General features: G+C 43.1%; 1 protein-coding gene across 1 annotated transcript in view; it reads right to left on the minus strand.

Moving 5' to 3' along the window:
- ITGA9 (integrin subunit alpha 9) overlaps positions 1–18334 on the minus strand; it is an 838556-nt gene that overhangs the window by 596317 nt on the left and 223905 nt on the right. Inside the window, exon 5 of the mRNA XM_063922573.1 lies at positions 7831–7898. Coding sequence (XP_063778643.1) covers positions 7831–7898 — 68 coding nt within the window. The remainder of the gene's footprint in view (positions 1–7830; positions 7899–18334) is intronic.

Raw genomic sequence — 18334 nt, forward strand, 5'->3', positions numbered from 1 at the left:
GGTAGGTGGTATACAATTATGGATGGACTGCCGAGTGCCGACACAGAGGTAGCTACAGCCGTGGACTACCGTACTGTGTCTGCTGATAATATAGACTGGATGATAATGAGATGAAATCAATATATATGTATATATAATATCACTAGTACTGCAGCCAGACAGGTATATATTATATATTTATTATGTAATGACTGATGACGGACCTGCTGGACACTGTCAGCTCAGCAGCACCGCAGACTGCTACAGTAAGCTACTATAGTAGTATGTATAAAGAAGAAAGAAAAAAACAACAACCACGGGTAGGTGGTATACAATTATGGATGGACTGCCGAGTGCCGACACAGAGGTAGCTACAGCCGTGGACTAACGTACTGTGTCTGCTGATAATATAGACTGGATGATAATGAGATGAAATCAATATATATGTATATATAATATCACTAGTACTGCAGCCGGACAGGTAAATATATTTATTATGTAATGACTGATGACGGACCTGCTGGACACTGTCAGCTCAGCAGCACCGCAGACTGCTACAGTAAGCTACTATAGTAGTATGTATAAAGAAGAAAGAAAAAAAAACCACGGGTAGGTGGTATACAATTATGGATGGACTGCCGAGTGCCGACACAGAGGTAGCTACAGCCGTGGACTACCGTACTGTGTCTGCTGATAATATAGACTGGATGATAATGAGATGAAATCAATATATATGTATATATAATATCACTAGTACTGCAGCCGGACAGGTATATATATTTATTATGTAATGACTGATGACGGACCTGCTGGACACTGTCAGCTCAGCAGCACCGCAGACTGCTACAGTAAGCTACTATAGTAGTATGTATAAAGAAGAAAGAAAAAAAAAAACCACGGGTAGGTGGTATACAATTATGGATGGACTGCCGAGTGCCGACACAGAGGTAGCTACAGCCGTGGACTACCGTACTGTGTCTGCTGATAATATAGACTGGATGATAATGAGATGAAATCAATATATATGTATATATAATATCACTAGTACTGCAGCCGGACAGGTATATATATTTATTATGTAATGACTGATGACGGACCTGCTGGACACTGTCAGCTCAGCAGCACTGCAGACTGCTACAGTAAGCTACTATAGTAGTATGTATAAAGAAGAAAGAAAAAAAAAAAACCACGGGTAGGTGGTATACAATTATGGATGGACTGCCGAGTGCCGACACAGAGGTAGCTACAGCCGTGGACTAACGTACTGTGTCTGCTGATAATATAGACTGGATGATAATGAGATGAAATCAATATATATGTATATATAATATCACTAGTACTGCAGCCGGACAGGTATATATATTTATTATGTAATGACTGATGACGGACCTGCTGGACACTGTCAGCTCAGCAGCACCGCAGACTGCTACAGTAAGCTACTATAGTAGTATGTATAAAGAAGAAAGAAAAAAAAAACCACGGGTAGGTGGTATACAATTATGGATGGACTGCCGAGTGCCGACACAGAGGTAGCTACAGCCGTGGACTACCGTACTGTGTCTGCTGATAATATAGACTGGATGATAATGAGATGAAATCAATATATATGTATATATAATATCACTAGTACTGCAGCCGGACAGGTATATATTATATATTTATTATGTAATGACTGATGACGGACCTGCTGGACACTGTCAGCTCAGCAGCACCGCAGACTGCTACAGTAAGCTACTATAGTAGTATGTATAAAGAAGAAAGAAAAAAAAACAACCACGGGTAGGTGGTATACAATTATGGATGGACTGCCGAGTGCAGACACAGAGGTAGCTACAGCCGTGGACTACCGTACTGTGTCTGCTGATAATATAGACTGGATGATAATGAGATGAAATCAATATATATGTATATATAATATCACTAGTACTGCAGCCGGACAGGTATATATATTTATTATGTAATGACTGATGACGGACCTGCTGGACACTGTCAGCTCAGCAGCACCGCAGACTGCTACAGTAAGCTACTATAGTAGTATGTATAAAGAAGAAAGAAAAAAAAAAAACCACGGGTAGGTGGTATACAATTATGGATGGACTGCCGAGTGCCGACACAGAGGTAGCTACAGCCGTGGACTACCGTACTGTGTCTGCTGATAATATAGACTGGATGATAATGAGATGAAATCAATATATATGTATATTTAATATCACTAGTACTGCAGCCGGACAGGTATATATATTTATTATGTAATGACTGATGACGGACCTGCTGGACACTGTCAGCTCAGCAGCACCGCAGACTGCTACAGTAAGCTACTATAGTAGTATGTATAAAGCAGAAAGAAAAAAAAAAACCACGGGTAGGTGGTATACAATTATGGATGGACTGCCGAGTGCCGACACAGAGGTAGCTACAGCCGTGGACTACCGTACTGTGTCTGCTGATAATATAGACTGGATGATAATGAGATGAAATCAATATATATGTATATATAATATCACTAGTACTGCAGCCAGACAGGTATATATTATATATTTATTATGTAATGACTGATGACGGACCTGCTGGACACTGTCAGCTCAGCAGCACCGCAGACTGCTACAGTAAGCTACTATAGTAGTATGTATAAAGAAGAAAGAAAAAAACAACAACCACGGGTAGGTGGTATACAATTATGGATGGACTGCCGAGTGCCGACACAGAGGTAGCTACAGCCGTGGACTAACGTACTGTGTCTGCTGATAATATAGACTGGATGATAATGAGATGAAATCAATATATATGTATATATAATATCACTAGTACTGCAGCCGGACAGGTATATATATTTATTATGTAATGACTGATGACGGACCTGCTGGACACTGTCAGCTCAGCAGCACCGCAGACTGCTACAGTAAGCTACTATAGTAGTATGTATAAAGAAGAAAGAAAAAAAAACCACGGGTAGGTGGTATACAATTATGGATGGACTGCCGAGTGCCGACACAGAGGTAGCTACAGCCGTGGACTAACGTACTGTGTCTGCTGATAATATAGACTGGATGATAATGAGATGAAATCAATATATATGTATATATAATATCACTAGTACTGCAGCCGGACAGGTATATATATTTATTATGTAATGACTGATGACGGACCTGCTGGACACTGTCAGCTCAGCAGCACCGCAGACTGCTACAGTAAGCTACTATAGTAGTATGTATAAAGAAGAAAGAAAAAAAAAACCACGGGTAGGTGGTATACAATTATGGATGGACTGCCGAGTGCCGACACAGAGGTAGCTACAGCCGTGGACTACCGTACTGTGTCTGCTGATAATATAGACTGGATGATAATGAGATGAAATCAATATATATGTATATATAATATCACTAGTACTGCAGCCGGACAGGTATATATATTTATTATGTAATGACTGATGACGGACCTGCTGGACACTGTCAGCTCAGCAGCACCGCAGACTGCTACAGTAAGCTACTATAGTAGTATGTATAAAGAAGAAAGAAAAAAAAAACCACGGGTAGGTGGTATACAATTATGGATGGACTGCCGAGTGCCGACACAGAGGTAGCTACAGCCGTGGACTACCGTACTGTGTCTGCTGATAATATAGACTGGATGATAATGAGATGAAATCAATATATATGTATATATAATATCACTAGTACTGCAGCCGGACAGGTATATATATTTATTATGTAATGACTGATGACGGACCTACTGGACACTGTCAGCTCAGCAGCACCGCAGACTGCTACAGTAAGCTACTATAGTAGTATGTATAAAGAAGAAAGAAAAAAAAACCCACGGGTAGGTGGTATACAATTATGGATGGACTGCCGAGTGCCGACACAGAGGTAGCTACAGCCGTGGACTACCGTACTGTGTCTGCTGATAATATAGACTGGATGATAATGAGATGAAATCAATATATATGTATATATAATATCACTAGTACTGCAGCCGGACAGGTATATATATTTATTATGTAATGACTGATGACGGACCTGCTGGACACTGTCAGCTCAGCAGCACCGCAGACTGCTACAGTAAGCTACTATAGTAGTATGTATAAAGAAGAAAGAAAAAGAAAAAACCACGGGTAGGTGGTATACAATTATGGATGGACTGCCGAGTGCCGACACAGAGGTAGCTACAGCCGTGGACTACCGTACTGTGTCTGCTGATAATATAGACTGGATGATAATGAGATGAAATCAATATATATGTATATATAATATCACTAGTACTGCAGCCGGACAGGTATATATTATATATTTATTATGTAATGACTGATGACGGACCTGCTGGACACTGTCAGCTCAGCAGCACCGCAGACTGCTACAGTAAGCTACTATAGTAGTATGTATAAAGAAGAAAGAAAAAAAAAACAACCACGGGTAGGTGGTGTACAATTATGGATGGACTGCCGAGTGCCGACACAGAGGTAGCTACAGCCGTGGACTAACGTACTGTGTCTGCTGATAATATAGACTGGATGATAATGAGATGAAATCAATATATATGTATATATAATATCACTAGTACTGCAGCCGGACAGGTATATATATTTATTATGTAATGACTGATGACGGACCTGCTGGACACTGTCAGCTCAGCAGCACCGCAGACTGCTACAGTAAGCTACTATAGTAGTATGTATAAAGAAGAAAGAAAAAAAAAAACCACGGGTAGGTGGTATACAATTATGGATGGACTGCCGAGTGCCGACACAGAGGTAGCTACAGCCGTGGACTACCGTACTGTGTCTGCTGATAATATAGACTGGATGATAATGAGATGAAATCAATATATATGTATATATAATATCACTAGTACTGCAGCCGGACAGGTATATATATTTATTATGTAATGACTGATGACGGAGCTACTGGACACTGTCAGCTCAGCAGCACCGCAGACTGCTACAGTAAGATACTATAGTAGTATGTATAAAGAAGAAAGAAAAAAAAAAACCACGGGTAGGTGGTATACAATTATGGATGGACTGCCGAGTGCCGACACAGAGGTAGCTACAGCCGTGGACTACCGTACTGTGTCTGCTGATAATATAGACTGGATGATAATGAGATGAAATCAATGTATATGTATATATAATATCACTAGTACTGCAGCCGGACAGGTATATATATTTATTATGTAATGACTGATGACGGACCTGCTGGACACTGTCAGCTCAGCAGCACCGCAGACTGCTACAGTAAGTTACTATAGTAGTATGTATAAAGAAGAAAGAAAAAAAAAAACCACGGGTAGGTGGTATACAATTATGGATGGACTGCCGAGTGCCGACACAGAGGTAGCTACAGCCGTGGACTACCGTACTGTGTCTGCTGATAATATAGACTGGATGATAATGAGATGAAATCAATATATATGTATATATAATATCACTAGTACTGCAGCCGGACAGGTATATATTATATATTTATTATGTAATGACTGATGACGGACCTGCTGGACACTGTCAGCTCAGCAGCACCGCAGACTGCTACAGTAAGCTACTATAGTAGTATGTATAAAGAAGAAAGAAAAAAAAAACAACCACGGGTAGGTGGTGTACAATTATGGATGGACTGCCGAGTGCCGACACAGAGGTAGCTACAGCCGTGGACTAACGTACTGTGTCTGCTGATAATATAGACTGGATGATAATGAGATGAAATCAATATATATGTATATATAATATCACTAGTACTGCAGCCAGACAGGTATATATATTTATTATGTAATGACTGATGACGGACCTGCTGGACACTGTCAGCTCAGCAGCACCGCAGACTGCTACAGTAAGCTACTATAGTAGTATGTATAAAGAAGAAAGAAAAAAAAAAAAAAACACGGGTAGGTGCTAGGTGGTATACAATATTATATATATATATTATATACAATTATATATATATATATATATATATTAAACTCATAAACTGGTGGTGATTATTAAACTGGTGGTCAGGTCACTGGTCACACTATCAGCAACTTGCAAGTAGTACTCCTGAGTCCTAAGCAGACAATCACAATATATATTATACTGGTGGTCAGTGTGGTCACAAACAATGGCAGTGTGGCTGGCACTCTGGCAGCAAAAGTGTGCACTGTACGTTATATGTACTCCTGAGTCCTGAGTCCTGCTCTCAGACTCTAACTGCTCCCCACTGTCAGTGTCTCCCCCACAAGTCAGATAATACAGTCACACTATCTCTATCACTTTAGCAAGTACTAGTAGTAGTAGTACTCCTCCTAATGCTCCCCAAAATTACTACTGTGTCTCTCTCTGTCTCACTCTCTTCTCGAATCTCTATAAACGGAGAGGACGCCAGCCACGTCCTCTCCCTATGAATCTCAATGCACGTGTGAAAATGGCGGCGACGCGCGGCTCCTTATATAGAATCCGAGTCTCGCGATAGAATCCGAGCCTCGCGAGAATCCGACAGCGTGATGATGACGTTCGGGCGCGCTCGGGTTAACCGAGCAAGGCGGGAAGATCCGAGTCGCTCGGACCCGTGTAAAAAAAACTGAAGTTCGGGCGGGTTCGGATTCCGAGGAACCGAACCCGCTCATCTCTAGTGCATACTATATTGCTAATTTTCCCCCTCCTGAGCGATATCGTTTACTATATCGCTCAGTGTATATGCAGCTGACGATGGCCGATGCACTGCTCCACGGGTCGTTAACAACCCTCAGTGTCGGTCGTACATACTCATCATCCAAATCTGCATGTATGGGTCTGCCGAGGCATGACGTCAATGTGCGATATCGCTAGCCCACGTCGGACGGCCTGGCCCGGGAGGGGGACAGACCAAGCGATGCCACTCACGGAGCACATCGCCTAGTGTGTACCCACCATAAGACTCTAGCCAGATGTCAATAAATAAAAATGATACAATTACCTCCTTAATCTGCCAGTGAGACATTATAGTCTTGTCATTAGCTGCATGTGCACAGCTTTATGAATGTACTTGTTTAAGGGCAACATGAGACAGTACAGTACCTTGAGTTTCCATACACAATTCAATAAATATGCATCAGAAATACATCATTATTTTAAACAATGCAATGACATCACTAAGTTGCATGTGGGGAAGAAACCTCTACTTACTAATCTAAAGTCAACATTCATCAAAGTTCTCCATAATTAGTTCAGAGAATATTCCCCATTTAGAATGATGGCTTTTTAAAACCAGCATGATGGCTGAGCCAAAAATGCTTGAGCCACTTTTCCTTTTTAATCTGATTGAATTCTTCACAAATGCAAGAGGGCGAGGAGTGAAACGGACGATTGAAAGAGCTAAGATTTCACTGCAACATATAAGCTCTAGCTATATTAGTAGAAATACTATACCTGACATGACAGCTGCTGTGACTACAGGCTTCTGGTTTAGGCCTGTGTTACACTAAACTGAGATCTTACTTCTCTGCGACAGTACAACTGTAACATTGTCCACCTAAAGATTAGATCTTAGTGCTCCCATTAACAAATTCCCAAAGATGTTTCTCAACACAGGATAATTAGAGTAGGCATATGGGGTTACTGTAACCTGGTTGCGCAGTCAGGCCAAAACTAAACAGAGAACTCTTGTTATTTAAACCTGTTTTGTGTATTTGTGCCCACTCGTCAGCCTCATTTAGCTGTGCGCATGTGTGACAACCCTGAGCATCAAATATCAAATGCTCCCTAATGCTATAAATATATTACAAGACAGAGCATTAACAATTTACAGCTGTATAACAATGATCTCAGTATTAGGTCTGGGTATAACTCAATGAAAAGAAATGACGTTGTTTAACTATGGCGCATTTTATGAAAAAGACATTACTGACCTCCATAAACGATCCTGCAATCCCAGCTTGGCAAGAGCCATGTTCCTCACCATATTTCTTCTTATATTCTGGAAAGAATAAAGATAACAATGTAGTTATGGCATTTTCTCTCTAGTTAGCTGTGTGAGGCCTATAGTTGTAACAACACACACTCTCTGTATTACCACATGTACCACCCAGCCACAAAGGTCTAATCTTCAGCCAGCTTGGGAGTTTATCGAGCCACAAATATGCATGTCTGAAAATGACAGCATTCCAGATTAGTCACATATTTCAGAGCTGCATTTTCTTATGAACTACTGTGTGAGAAGCGTCTTCAGATTTATCGGATTTATTGCGTTGGAACTGAAGTATATGAATGTAGAATTCTGGCACAAAGCTCATTTCTAATTAAATATATTAGGGCGTATTTAGTGGTGGAAGCATACGAGCCTTTGGTGCATAAAAAAAAAGCAACAAGACTTGAGTTTGTACAATATGTAGGGATGGAAACATCTTGCGATGCAAACAACTCAAAAATAGTACTGCATATGCCAGGTATTCGCTAGACGTACCAATGTGGTTACTGCATGTACAAATGTATTAAACAAAGGCTATGCACATGTTAGTTGTAAGAGCTAGAAATTGTAACACACTGAGCACAGGGTTTTTTTTTAATTGTTTTTTTAGAATAGATCCTTTTATCTGGTTGCCGTGTCTCCCACAGTCTGCTTCTCCGTCCTATTACATTCCATGTGTCCTGTCATCACTACCATGTCCTGCAACCCCCTTTCTGAAATGCCTCCCTGCTTCATGAAACCGTATACCTCTATACATAACCCCCCTTTTTATGATTCTGGATCCCGCCCGTCAGAATAACGACGCTGGAATCCCGACACTATTCAGAATGCCGACACCGGCATCCCAAATAGGCTCTCAAGCCCGTCGCCAGGATCCATGACACCCAAGATCCCGAACGCTCATTCACCGCTTTGTTGGAAAAGAAAAGCTGCCTTTGGGGGTGGTTTAGGCTGAGGGCGAGTGGTTAGGCTGTGCCCTGGGGGGGTTAGGTTTAGGCTGCGGGGAGGAGGGTTAGGCACCCCCCCCAGGAGGGGTTAGGGTTAGGCTGCGGGGGGAAAGGTTAGGGCTAGGCTGCTGTATTGGGGGGTTAGGTTTAGGCGCCACCAGGGAAGGGTTAGGGTTAGGCTGCAGGGGGAGGGTTAGGTTTAATCTATGGATAGGGAGGGTTAGGGGGCCAGGGGGTACATTTACTTACCTTCCCCTGCCGGGATTCTAACTATTGGGATGCGATGGACAGTATTCTGACCACCAGCATCCCGACTGCTAGCAAATAAAATCAATCCCAACCCTATGATTGATATATGATGAGCACTAGTGTGACACTCCTTTTTGCAGAGAGCTGCAACATTACTGAAAAAAAGTGCATCGCTGCCTACCAGGGTCTATTATATAGAACATAGGAGATTTTCAAACAAAGGTGATAAATGTTTGCTTAAATCTATAGCTTAAATGCAGACCCAGATTGGTGGAATAGCCATATAGGAGTTAGATGTACAGAGGCAGCATTCTGCTTTTCACATTATGCCTAGTACTAGTTACTAGCCGGTAGGGAAGCCAATCCCGGGCCATTTTTTTCAATCCTGGGTATCAGGATTGAAAAATGGCCAATCCCGGGATTGTCTTTTAGCTAGGTGGCCGCCCCCTCGCCCCACCCCGCCCATCCCGCACATATAACTCACCATATACCGGGGGCGGGCAGGAGGAGAACATCCTCTGAACGCTGCTGGCGGCTCCCAGCAGCGGCTGACAGCGCAGCGTGACCTCTCACGCTGCGCTGGGGACCCGGAAGGAGGAAGCCGGGCAGCGTTTCCCTCAATCCCCGGGATTGGAGCTTCCAATCCCGGGATTGAATCCCGGGCATTTTTGGCCCTAAATCCCGGGATCCCGCCGATCCCGATCCCGGGATTGGCCACCATACTAGCCGGTCAAAATGACAGAACAACATAACAGTAATGTCAGCGCCGGCGGCTGTGTGCGCCCGAATGCAACAATTGAATTGCTCCAGTTGGTGCTATCTAGTGGGCACCGGTGTGCAAAATACTTTGATTCCACCCACAGAGGTGAGGAGCAGCGTTAGCCTTTTATTATATAGGATTGTGTTGCTATGCATGTTATATCCTAGTAGGATACCTGCAGAATCTGCTCCAATCGCAGAGTGAGGGGAACCTCCACTTTGCTTGAGGCACAGATACTGTATATGAATAAATAAGGCTATTATAAATGCAATGTTTGTTTCACTTTCAATTGCTTTTTATTCACTTTTTATGCTAATGGATTTATTCAATGTGATATGCAGTTTGGAGCTTAAGTATGTACATTAGCTTTTGATGATTTATTATTGAAGATTTGTAAAGCATCACCATCTACTGCAGCATACTGCAATAATGCAATGACCATATATAACAATTGCAAGACAGGAGAAAACAAGGGAATATGGACCTTGCTTACAACTGGAGAATTAAAAAAATATAACAAAAACATTAGTGTTTGATCACAATAAGGAATTTGATAGAAGAGTTTTTCCTTTTGTTGCAGAACAACAAATAGAAGTAACGGGAAACTTCAAATTTCATGGAGAAGTCAATTATGTCTATAAAGAATTATTGCTTAATAAAATAAAAAACACAGAATATTCATGTCTTACACAAACAGTGTCCAAAACTGGAGAGGAAAGTAGGCCCAACTTTGCAAAGGAAACAGAGCCAGTAATAAACATATCTGAATTTGCCAACTTTCCACTGGCAATATATCTTACTCAGTAAAGTTTTGGAATACCAGAGAGACTGGAAAACACCATTTATACTGTGACTTATTCTTTCATATCTTGTGTATGAAAATATTTTTCTTTTATGGTAGAGAGCTACTACAGCATTGCCAACGCAAGTCTCTTAAGGGGAGATTTATTAAAGCCTCTAAAAGAGACAAGTGATGATGTTGATCATATCAACCAATCAGATTCTAGCTATCATTTCCCTATGTCAGCCTAGAAAGTTAATCTGATTGGTTGCTGTGACCAATACCACCACTTGTCTCTCGTAGAAGCTTTTGTTATTCTACCACTTGGATTTGTAATGGTGAAGCATGACATTTGCACATGAAGGTAGAAAAAGAACACAAGATATATTTGTAATGCAAACACTTTTATTACATGATCATACAATGATATATAAGACACCAAGCAGTGATTAATAATGACCTTTAATTTCACATCAGAAATTTGAACCTATTGCCCATGAGATAATATATACTATGTTGGATAATTCACGGTCCTAAGATCACGCTAACCTGACGCCTCCTATCCTGGTGACAAATCTAACAGCTAGGTAACATAACACTAATCATGGGCAGAGGATGCCTCAATGACAGCCAGCACTGCTAATGCAAAGGCTCCCTCCAAACAACATCATCATAATAATCACGTATTTGTGTTATGAGCCACAGCTTGTTTCTGTTTCTTGTCTTTGTCTGTTTGTTCCAGTGTCAGGTTTATTAATGTATACCTTGTTTTGGAAAACCTGACTTTTGGGGTCCTTTGACCCCTCCTTAAGGGGGGGGGGGTACTGTTATGAGCCACGGCTGTGGCTCATTCCTGTTTTGCATTTTGGTTATGTATTTTATGTTATACTTCTGTTTATGTTCCCCGTGGGTGTCATGGGGTGTTCGGAGCTCACCCTTAAGGAGGGGGTACTGTTATGAACCACAGGTAGTGGTTCATTACTGTTTTCCGTATTTTATGTTTATAGTTGTCTTGCAGGCCAGGATTTCCCGTTGCTCTGGTTTAAGAAGACTCTTGTTTGCTGCCGGTGGTGAGTCTGTGTAATTGAAGCTTGTTCCCATGTGTTCAGCCTCACCTGTCTGTTAATTGCACCTCTCAGTTGTGCAGCAGGGCAGCTGCACAACATAATTAATTAGGACTCTCTGTTATATTCTGGCTCAGTGCAATGCACAGACGCTGGTGATAGTTCCAGAGTTCTTGAGTTCTGAGCTAGTCCCTGCCAGTTCCTAAGCTCCTGTCTAGCAGTGTCTGTCTAGCTGGTTCCAGTGTCGGTTCCAGTGTCTGATCCCGTGTTCTGCCGTGAAGCATTCCTGTCCAGAAGTCCTGTGGCTTTGTCTGTGCCTGGTCGAGTATCTGGCTTCTTGGTGTCCACCGGTCTGTCGTTTGGGATTCTGCCTGTCCTCCGGTTCTGAGAGTCTGTGTCGGCTACATTGGGGGTTCCTGTCCGTTTGCCAGTATTTGTACCAGTTCCGTGAGTAGCGGCTTTGCCGCGTCCGTCGGCCTAGGCCGCTGTATTCTTTGGTTTTATTTGTTACTGGTGTTTTGCAGAGGGTTCTGCATATGCTGTCACCGCCGGTACACAACAGTATTGTGTCGGCATGTGGACAGCATTTCCTTTGTTGTTCTTTTCCTTTGGCGGCGTGCCGCACATATACTTAGTTTAAGGGTTGTTAGTAGCCCCTAGCCTTCTGTTTGCTTTAGTTAGAGGTCCCCTTGTTATTATCCTGTCTCGGTTCACGCCTTGTCTCACTCTAAGACCTGGGGGCATCGGAGTTGGGCAGACCTAATCCGCCCTTCAAACGCGACTGCCGTGGGCCCAAGAAACCATAGTCACTCAGGCGTGAACTGACCACACGGTTGAAACAATGGAGGTAGGGTGCTAGGGGCTATTTCCACACCACACCTTATTTCAGCGTCACGTTCTGGTGCTCTGGACTCACTACGCAACATCTCCCTTGTTCTGAGCACCAGGAACCTAACATTATCACCAGCCATACAACAAAAAAGAAACAAAGCTAAATAGTAGTTTTTTCTTTTTTGGTCCAGTGTCTTGTCTAGAATTCAGTGTTTAGAATCCAGTCCGGTGTTTAGAATCCAGTCCTGTCTAGAATTCAGTGTGCAAAATCCAGTCCTGTCTAGAATTCAGTGTGCAGAATCCAGTCCGGTGTTTAGAATCCAGTCCTGTCTAGAATTCAGTGTGCAGAATCCAGTCCGGTGTGCAGAATCCAGTCCGGTGTGCAGAAACCAGTCTTGTCTTGTCTAGTTTAAAAAAAAAAATCCAGTCTTGTCTTGTCTAGTCTAGTTTAGTCTTGTCTAGTTTAAAATCCTCCTATGCAAGCCCTGCAGGCGTCTCTCTCAGCCCTGAACTCTGCTTTCAGTGCTTTGAAACCTGAGCGACTGGAAGTTTTGCAGCAATCCTTAAAGCAACTGCAAAACCTTCTGACTAAAATTTTGCTTATCTTGCCAGTAGTCGTTGAGAGTTCATCTACCTCTAAAGAGACTCTTGCTCACAATATGGTGACAAGAGCATCCTCAGGTTCAGTTGGAGAGAAAAAGTTTAAAAGTTTTCTGCGGCCCAGGTTCTCAGAAAAGGAGTGTCTGCGTCGCAGAAACTTAAATTTATGCCTATATTGTGGGGGTTTAGGCCACTATCTGCAGACCTGTGAGTTGCGCAAGCCAAAGTGTGGCGACAAGTCCTGCCCTCTGGCCAAGTTGAGTCAGGATACAAGACCTACTCCTGTCTCTACTGTGGCAGAGGTACTTGTCACACAACCCACACTAAAAAGCACTCTGTCCTATAATTGGGGTCCTTGGGCTAGGGAGCCCCATTATAGATTCAGGAACCAAAGGAGAATGTTTCTCTCCTCTCTTGATTTTCCTGTTGAAGCAGAGTTGCAAACCCCTGGAGTGGTGCCCGATGCCCGGGGTCCTGGAGTGGTGCCCGATGCCGGGGTCCTGGAGTGATGCCCGGGGTCCTAGAGCGGTACCCGATGCCCAGAGTCCTGGAGCGGTACCCGATGCCCAGAGTCCTGGAGCGGTATCCGATGCCCTGGGTCATAGAGGGACATCGAATATTATAGCTCAGGTGTCAATACCAGAAGGGGTCTCAGAAGCTGTTACCCCAGGTAGGGACTTGAAAAGCGCAACTCCAGAGAAGGTGTTTAAAACCATAGTTCTAGAAGGGAACTCGAGAAGCAAAACCCCAGAAGGGATCTTTGAAGTAATATCCCCAAGTGGGGTCTCGAGAGACACAGCCCCAGAGAAGGGTCTAGAAGTCGCTTCCCCAGGAAAGGACTCAAGAGGCATAGCGTTAGTGGAGGTTTTGAAGGTTATAGCTTCAGCAAAAGTCCCGGAAGTCACTGCCCCGGGTGGGGTTCAGAAAGTCACTGCCCCGGGTGGGGTTCAGAAAGTCACTGCCCCGGGTGGGGTTCAGAAAGTCACTACCCCGGGTGGGGTTCCGAGGGCCACTGCCCCAGGTGGGGTTTAGAAAGTCACTGCCCCAGGTGGGGTTCAGAAAGTCTCAGCCTCGAGTAAGGTCAATAGTGACCAGGTCCTAGCAAAGCACTCTAGTCAGTCAGATGGGAAGGAAGCAGATCCTGACTCTGTTGATATCTCAACATCTATAATCTTTGATGGGGACTTAGTCCAATTTCTGGCGCTTTACAAACACTATTACATCATTATGTTGTCTAGACCATTTCTGGGCATCACTTCAGAGAACCTTGTGCTCTATCTGATACATTCCTTTAGAGGGGAGCCTTTTGAGTGGGCATCCAATTTAATGAAAACTGAAGATCCCATTCTTCAGGATCCCCCAGCATTCAGTGATGCAGTTATTAAAAGATATGGTTCCAAAGAAATTGGTTCAGGTTCCTCTAGGTCACCCGTCTTATCTGCTGAGAGTTCACCGTATACTGTAAACTCGGCACAAGAGTCTCAGCCCGTTGTTTTGACTGCAGGATGTGCTTTTCTGTCTTCTTCTAATAGTAGTACTTTGCCTGAAAGTTCAGCTCCCAAGGTTAAGAAACCAATCTCTGATTTGAACCCAGCCTTGCTGGGAGGTACCATCAGTTTAGACAATGTTTGGGGAATTACCTTGGTCAGACCTCAATAACTTTGTAAAAATAAGAAGAAAAAGAAATAATTATTGACTCTTGCCTTGATATATAAAAAAAAAATATTTTTTTCCTTGTCTTGTGTCCAGTGGCCACCGTCAAGAGGGGGGCACTGTTACAAGCTGTTGCCACAGCTTGTTTCTGTTTCTTGTCTTTGTCTGTTTGTTCCAGTGTCAGGTTTATTAATGTATACCTTGTTTTGGAAAACCTGACTTTTGGGGTCCTTTGACCCCTCCTTAAGGGGGGGGGGTACTGTTATGAGCCACGGCTGTGGCTCATTCCTGTTTTGCATTTTGGTTATGTATTTTATGTTATACTTCTGTTTATGTTCCCCGTGGGTGTCATGGGGTGTTCGGAGCTCACCCTTAAGGAGGGGGTACTGTTATGAACCACAGGTAGTGGTTCATTACTGTTTTCCGTATTTTATGTTTATAGTTGTCTTGCAGGCCAGGATTTCCTGTTGCTCTGGTTTAAGAAGACTCTTGTTTGCTGCCGGTGGTGAGTCTGTGTAATTGCAGCTTGTTCCCATGTGTTCAGCCTCACCTGTCTGTTAATTGCACCTCTCAGTTGTGCAGCAGGGCAGCTGCATGACATAATTCATTAGGACTCTCTGTTATATTCTGGCTCAGTGCAATGCACAGACGCTGGTGATAGTTCCAGAGTTCTTGAGTTCTGAGCTAGTCCCTGCCAGTTCCTGAGCTCCTGTCTAGCAGTGTCTGTCTAGCTGTTTCCAGTGTCGGTTCCAGTGTCTGATCCCGTGTTCTGCCGTGAAGCATTCCTGTCCAGAAGTCCTGTGGCTTTGTCTGTGCCTGGTCGAGTATCTGGCTTCTTGGTGTCCACCGGTCTGTCGTTTGGGATTCTGCCTGTCCTCCGGTTCTGAGAGTCTGTGTCGGCTACATTGGGGGTTCCTGTCCGTTTGCCAGTATTTGTACCAGTTCCGTGAGTAGCGGCTTTGCCGCGTCCGTCGGCCTAGGCCGCTGTATTCTTTGGTTTTATTTGTTACTGGTGTTTTGCAGAGGGTTCTGCATATGCTGTCACCGCCGGTACACAACAGTATTGTGTCGGCGTGTGGACAGCATTTCCTTTGTTGTTCTTTTCCTTTGGCGGCGTGCCGCACATATACTTAGTTTTAGGGTTGTTAGTAGCCCCTAGCCTTCTGTTTGCTTTAGTTAGAGGTCCCCTTGTTATTATCCTGTCTCGGTTCATGCCTTGTCTCACTCTAAGACCTGGGGGCATCGGAGTTGGGCAGACCTAATCCGCCCTTCAAATGCGGCTGCCGTGGGCCCAAGAAACCATAGTCACTCAGGCGTGAACTGACCACACGGGTGAAACAATGGAGGTAGGGTGCTAGGGGCTATTTCCACACCACACCTTATTTCAGCGTCACGTTCTGGTGCTCTGGACTCACTACGCAACATCTCCCTTGTTCTGAGCACCAGGAACCTAACAATTTGTAAGGTAGTTGTAAGATGATCCAGATTCCATAGCACCAGACACTCAGTATGCAGCAGCAGATATGACTTACACAACTAATACATGAAAACAATAAAAAAAAATGACTAATTAATAATAAAGCCTTTACCAAATTTATTTGAGCAAATAAACGTCCTTGTATCGCGCTATTCAAATGTAAACAACCGACTTCGCTGGGAGGTATAAATTTGCCCTGTCTGGAAGACTACTCTCAGGCAGCCAATTACAGATATGCCATCGATTGGATTGGGGGCGGTGATAACTATGTTAATCGGGCATTGGAACAAGCCATGTTACCGCATTGTGATTTGGTGATTATTTTACGTTTCCCTGATTCCTCCACATGGAATACCTTACGTTTGAATCCATTGCTTTATACCCCTCATAAGGCTTGGAAACGTATGGGCCTTACGCTGGCAAACTCAACCTCTATTGTCAAATCCTGCCTTCCAAGGTGGGGAAACCACCACTATAGTTAAGAATTTGTATCTCCAAGGCCTCAGATTGTTGTTTCAAATCTTGAATGATGACTGCTCAGCAGTACTTACATCGTCTCCACTAAAAGAGAGATTTCCATCTCTTTGTTTTCCTTTTTTCGCCTCCAAGTGCGCAGTTTCGCTATGCACATAATTTCACGTTTACATTCAGTTGAACTCACCTTTCCCTAAGATGATCAGTTACGTCAACAACTCAATTCCCCCTATTCTACGTCCTTAATTTATACACATACTAGACTGAGGTTGGATCTGTCCAGACTTGCTACTGGCCTGGCGAAATGGAAAGATACCTTTCCTGGAATTGATCTTCAGCCTATGATTCGATGGTGTAACATGCTTAATAAACATTTAGTCTCTTCCGCTTATGCAGAGATGCATCTGAAACTTTTGCACAGAGCATACTACACTCCTCGCTCTCAGTTTCTTACGGTGATATCTGACAACTGTCTTTGTTTTAAATGTACTTCCTCGGACACAGACATTATACATTGCCTTTGGTCTTGCCCGGTGGTTCAGTCGTTTTGGAAAGCAGTCCAAGGTTATATTAATGTAGATTTGGGTATCCCCTTTACAATTACAAAGGCTTGGGCCTTCTGAAATCATTTTGACTCACAGACCACGCATATGTCCAAAGGAACAAAATTATTTCTGGTACGTATAGCCGTGGTTATCTTTCCTCTATCAAATGGACTGGGTCGATTGTTCTTTAGATGTAGACTCTCGCTCCTCCAAGTTCTTTACTGTAACCTTATGTTGTTACACTACCACTCTCCACTAAAGAGTATGTTCGTAAAGTGGTCAGACTAACTACGTGGTACAATATGGAAACTCTTTCTAATGGATCCCCACCTTTCCAGGTTGATTTCTGTGCGCATTTACACTATTTGCATTACTAATAATAGTTTATTCACATGTTTGCGATTTCTATATGCTGTATTTTCCTCTATTTTATTTCTGTGATTGCAGAGATTTCTGCGACCACTTTTCTGTAGTTATACATGTTTTATTTTGATTGTCTTCTGTACTATGTGTGTAGTTATTCAATAAACACATTTGAAAAAAAAAATACTATATGGATACAGTTAAGTATAATAAAAACATTAGGTAAAAAATAAGATTTTACTCACCGGTAAATCTATTTCTCGTAGTCCGTAGTGGATGCTGGGTACTCCGTAAGGACCATGGGGAATAGACGGGCTCCGCAGGAGACTGGGCACTTCTTTAAAGAAAAGATTAGGTACTACATCTGGTGTGCACTGGCTCCTCCCTCTATGCCCCTCCTCCAGACCTCAGTTAGGGAAACTGTGCCCGGAAGAGCTAACATTACAAGGAAAGGATTTGGAATCCAGGGTAAGACTCATACCAGCCACACCAATCACACCGTACAACTCGTGATAACTATACCCAGTTAACAGTATGAACAACAACTGAGCCTCATTAAACTGATGGCTCGAACAAAAACCCTATAGTTAAGCAATAACTATATACAAGTATTGCAGAATTCCGCACTTGGGACGGGCTCCCAGCATCCACTACGGACTACGAGAAATAGATTTACCGGTGAGTAAAATCTTATTTTCTCT

Source organism: Pseudophryne corroboree, chromosome 5 (assembly GCF_028390025.1).
Source record: "Pseudophryne corroboree isolate aPseCor3 chromosome 5, aPseCor3.hap2, whole genome shotgun sequence".
Classification (NCBI taxonomy): domain Eukaryota; kingdom Metazoa; phylum Chordata; class Amphibia; order Anura; family Myobatrachidae; genus Pseudophryne; species Pseudophryne corroboree.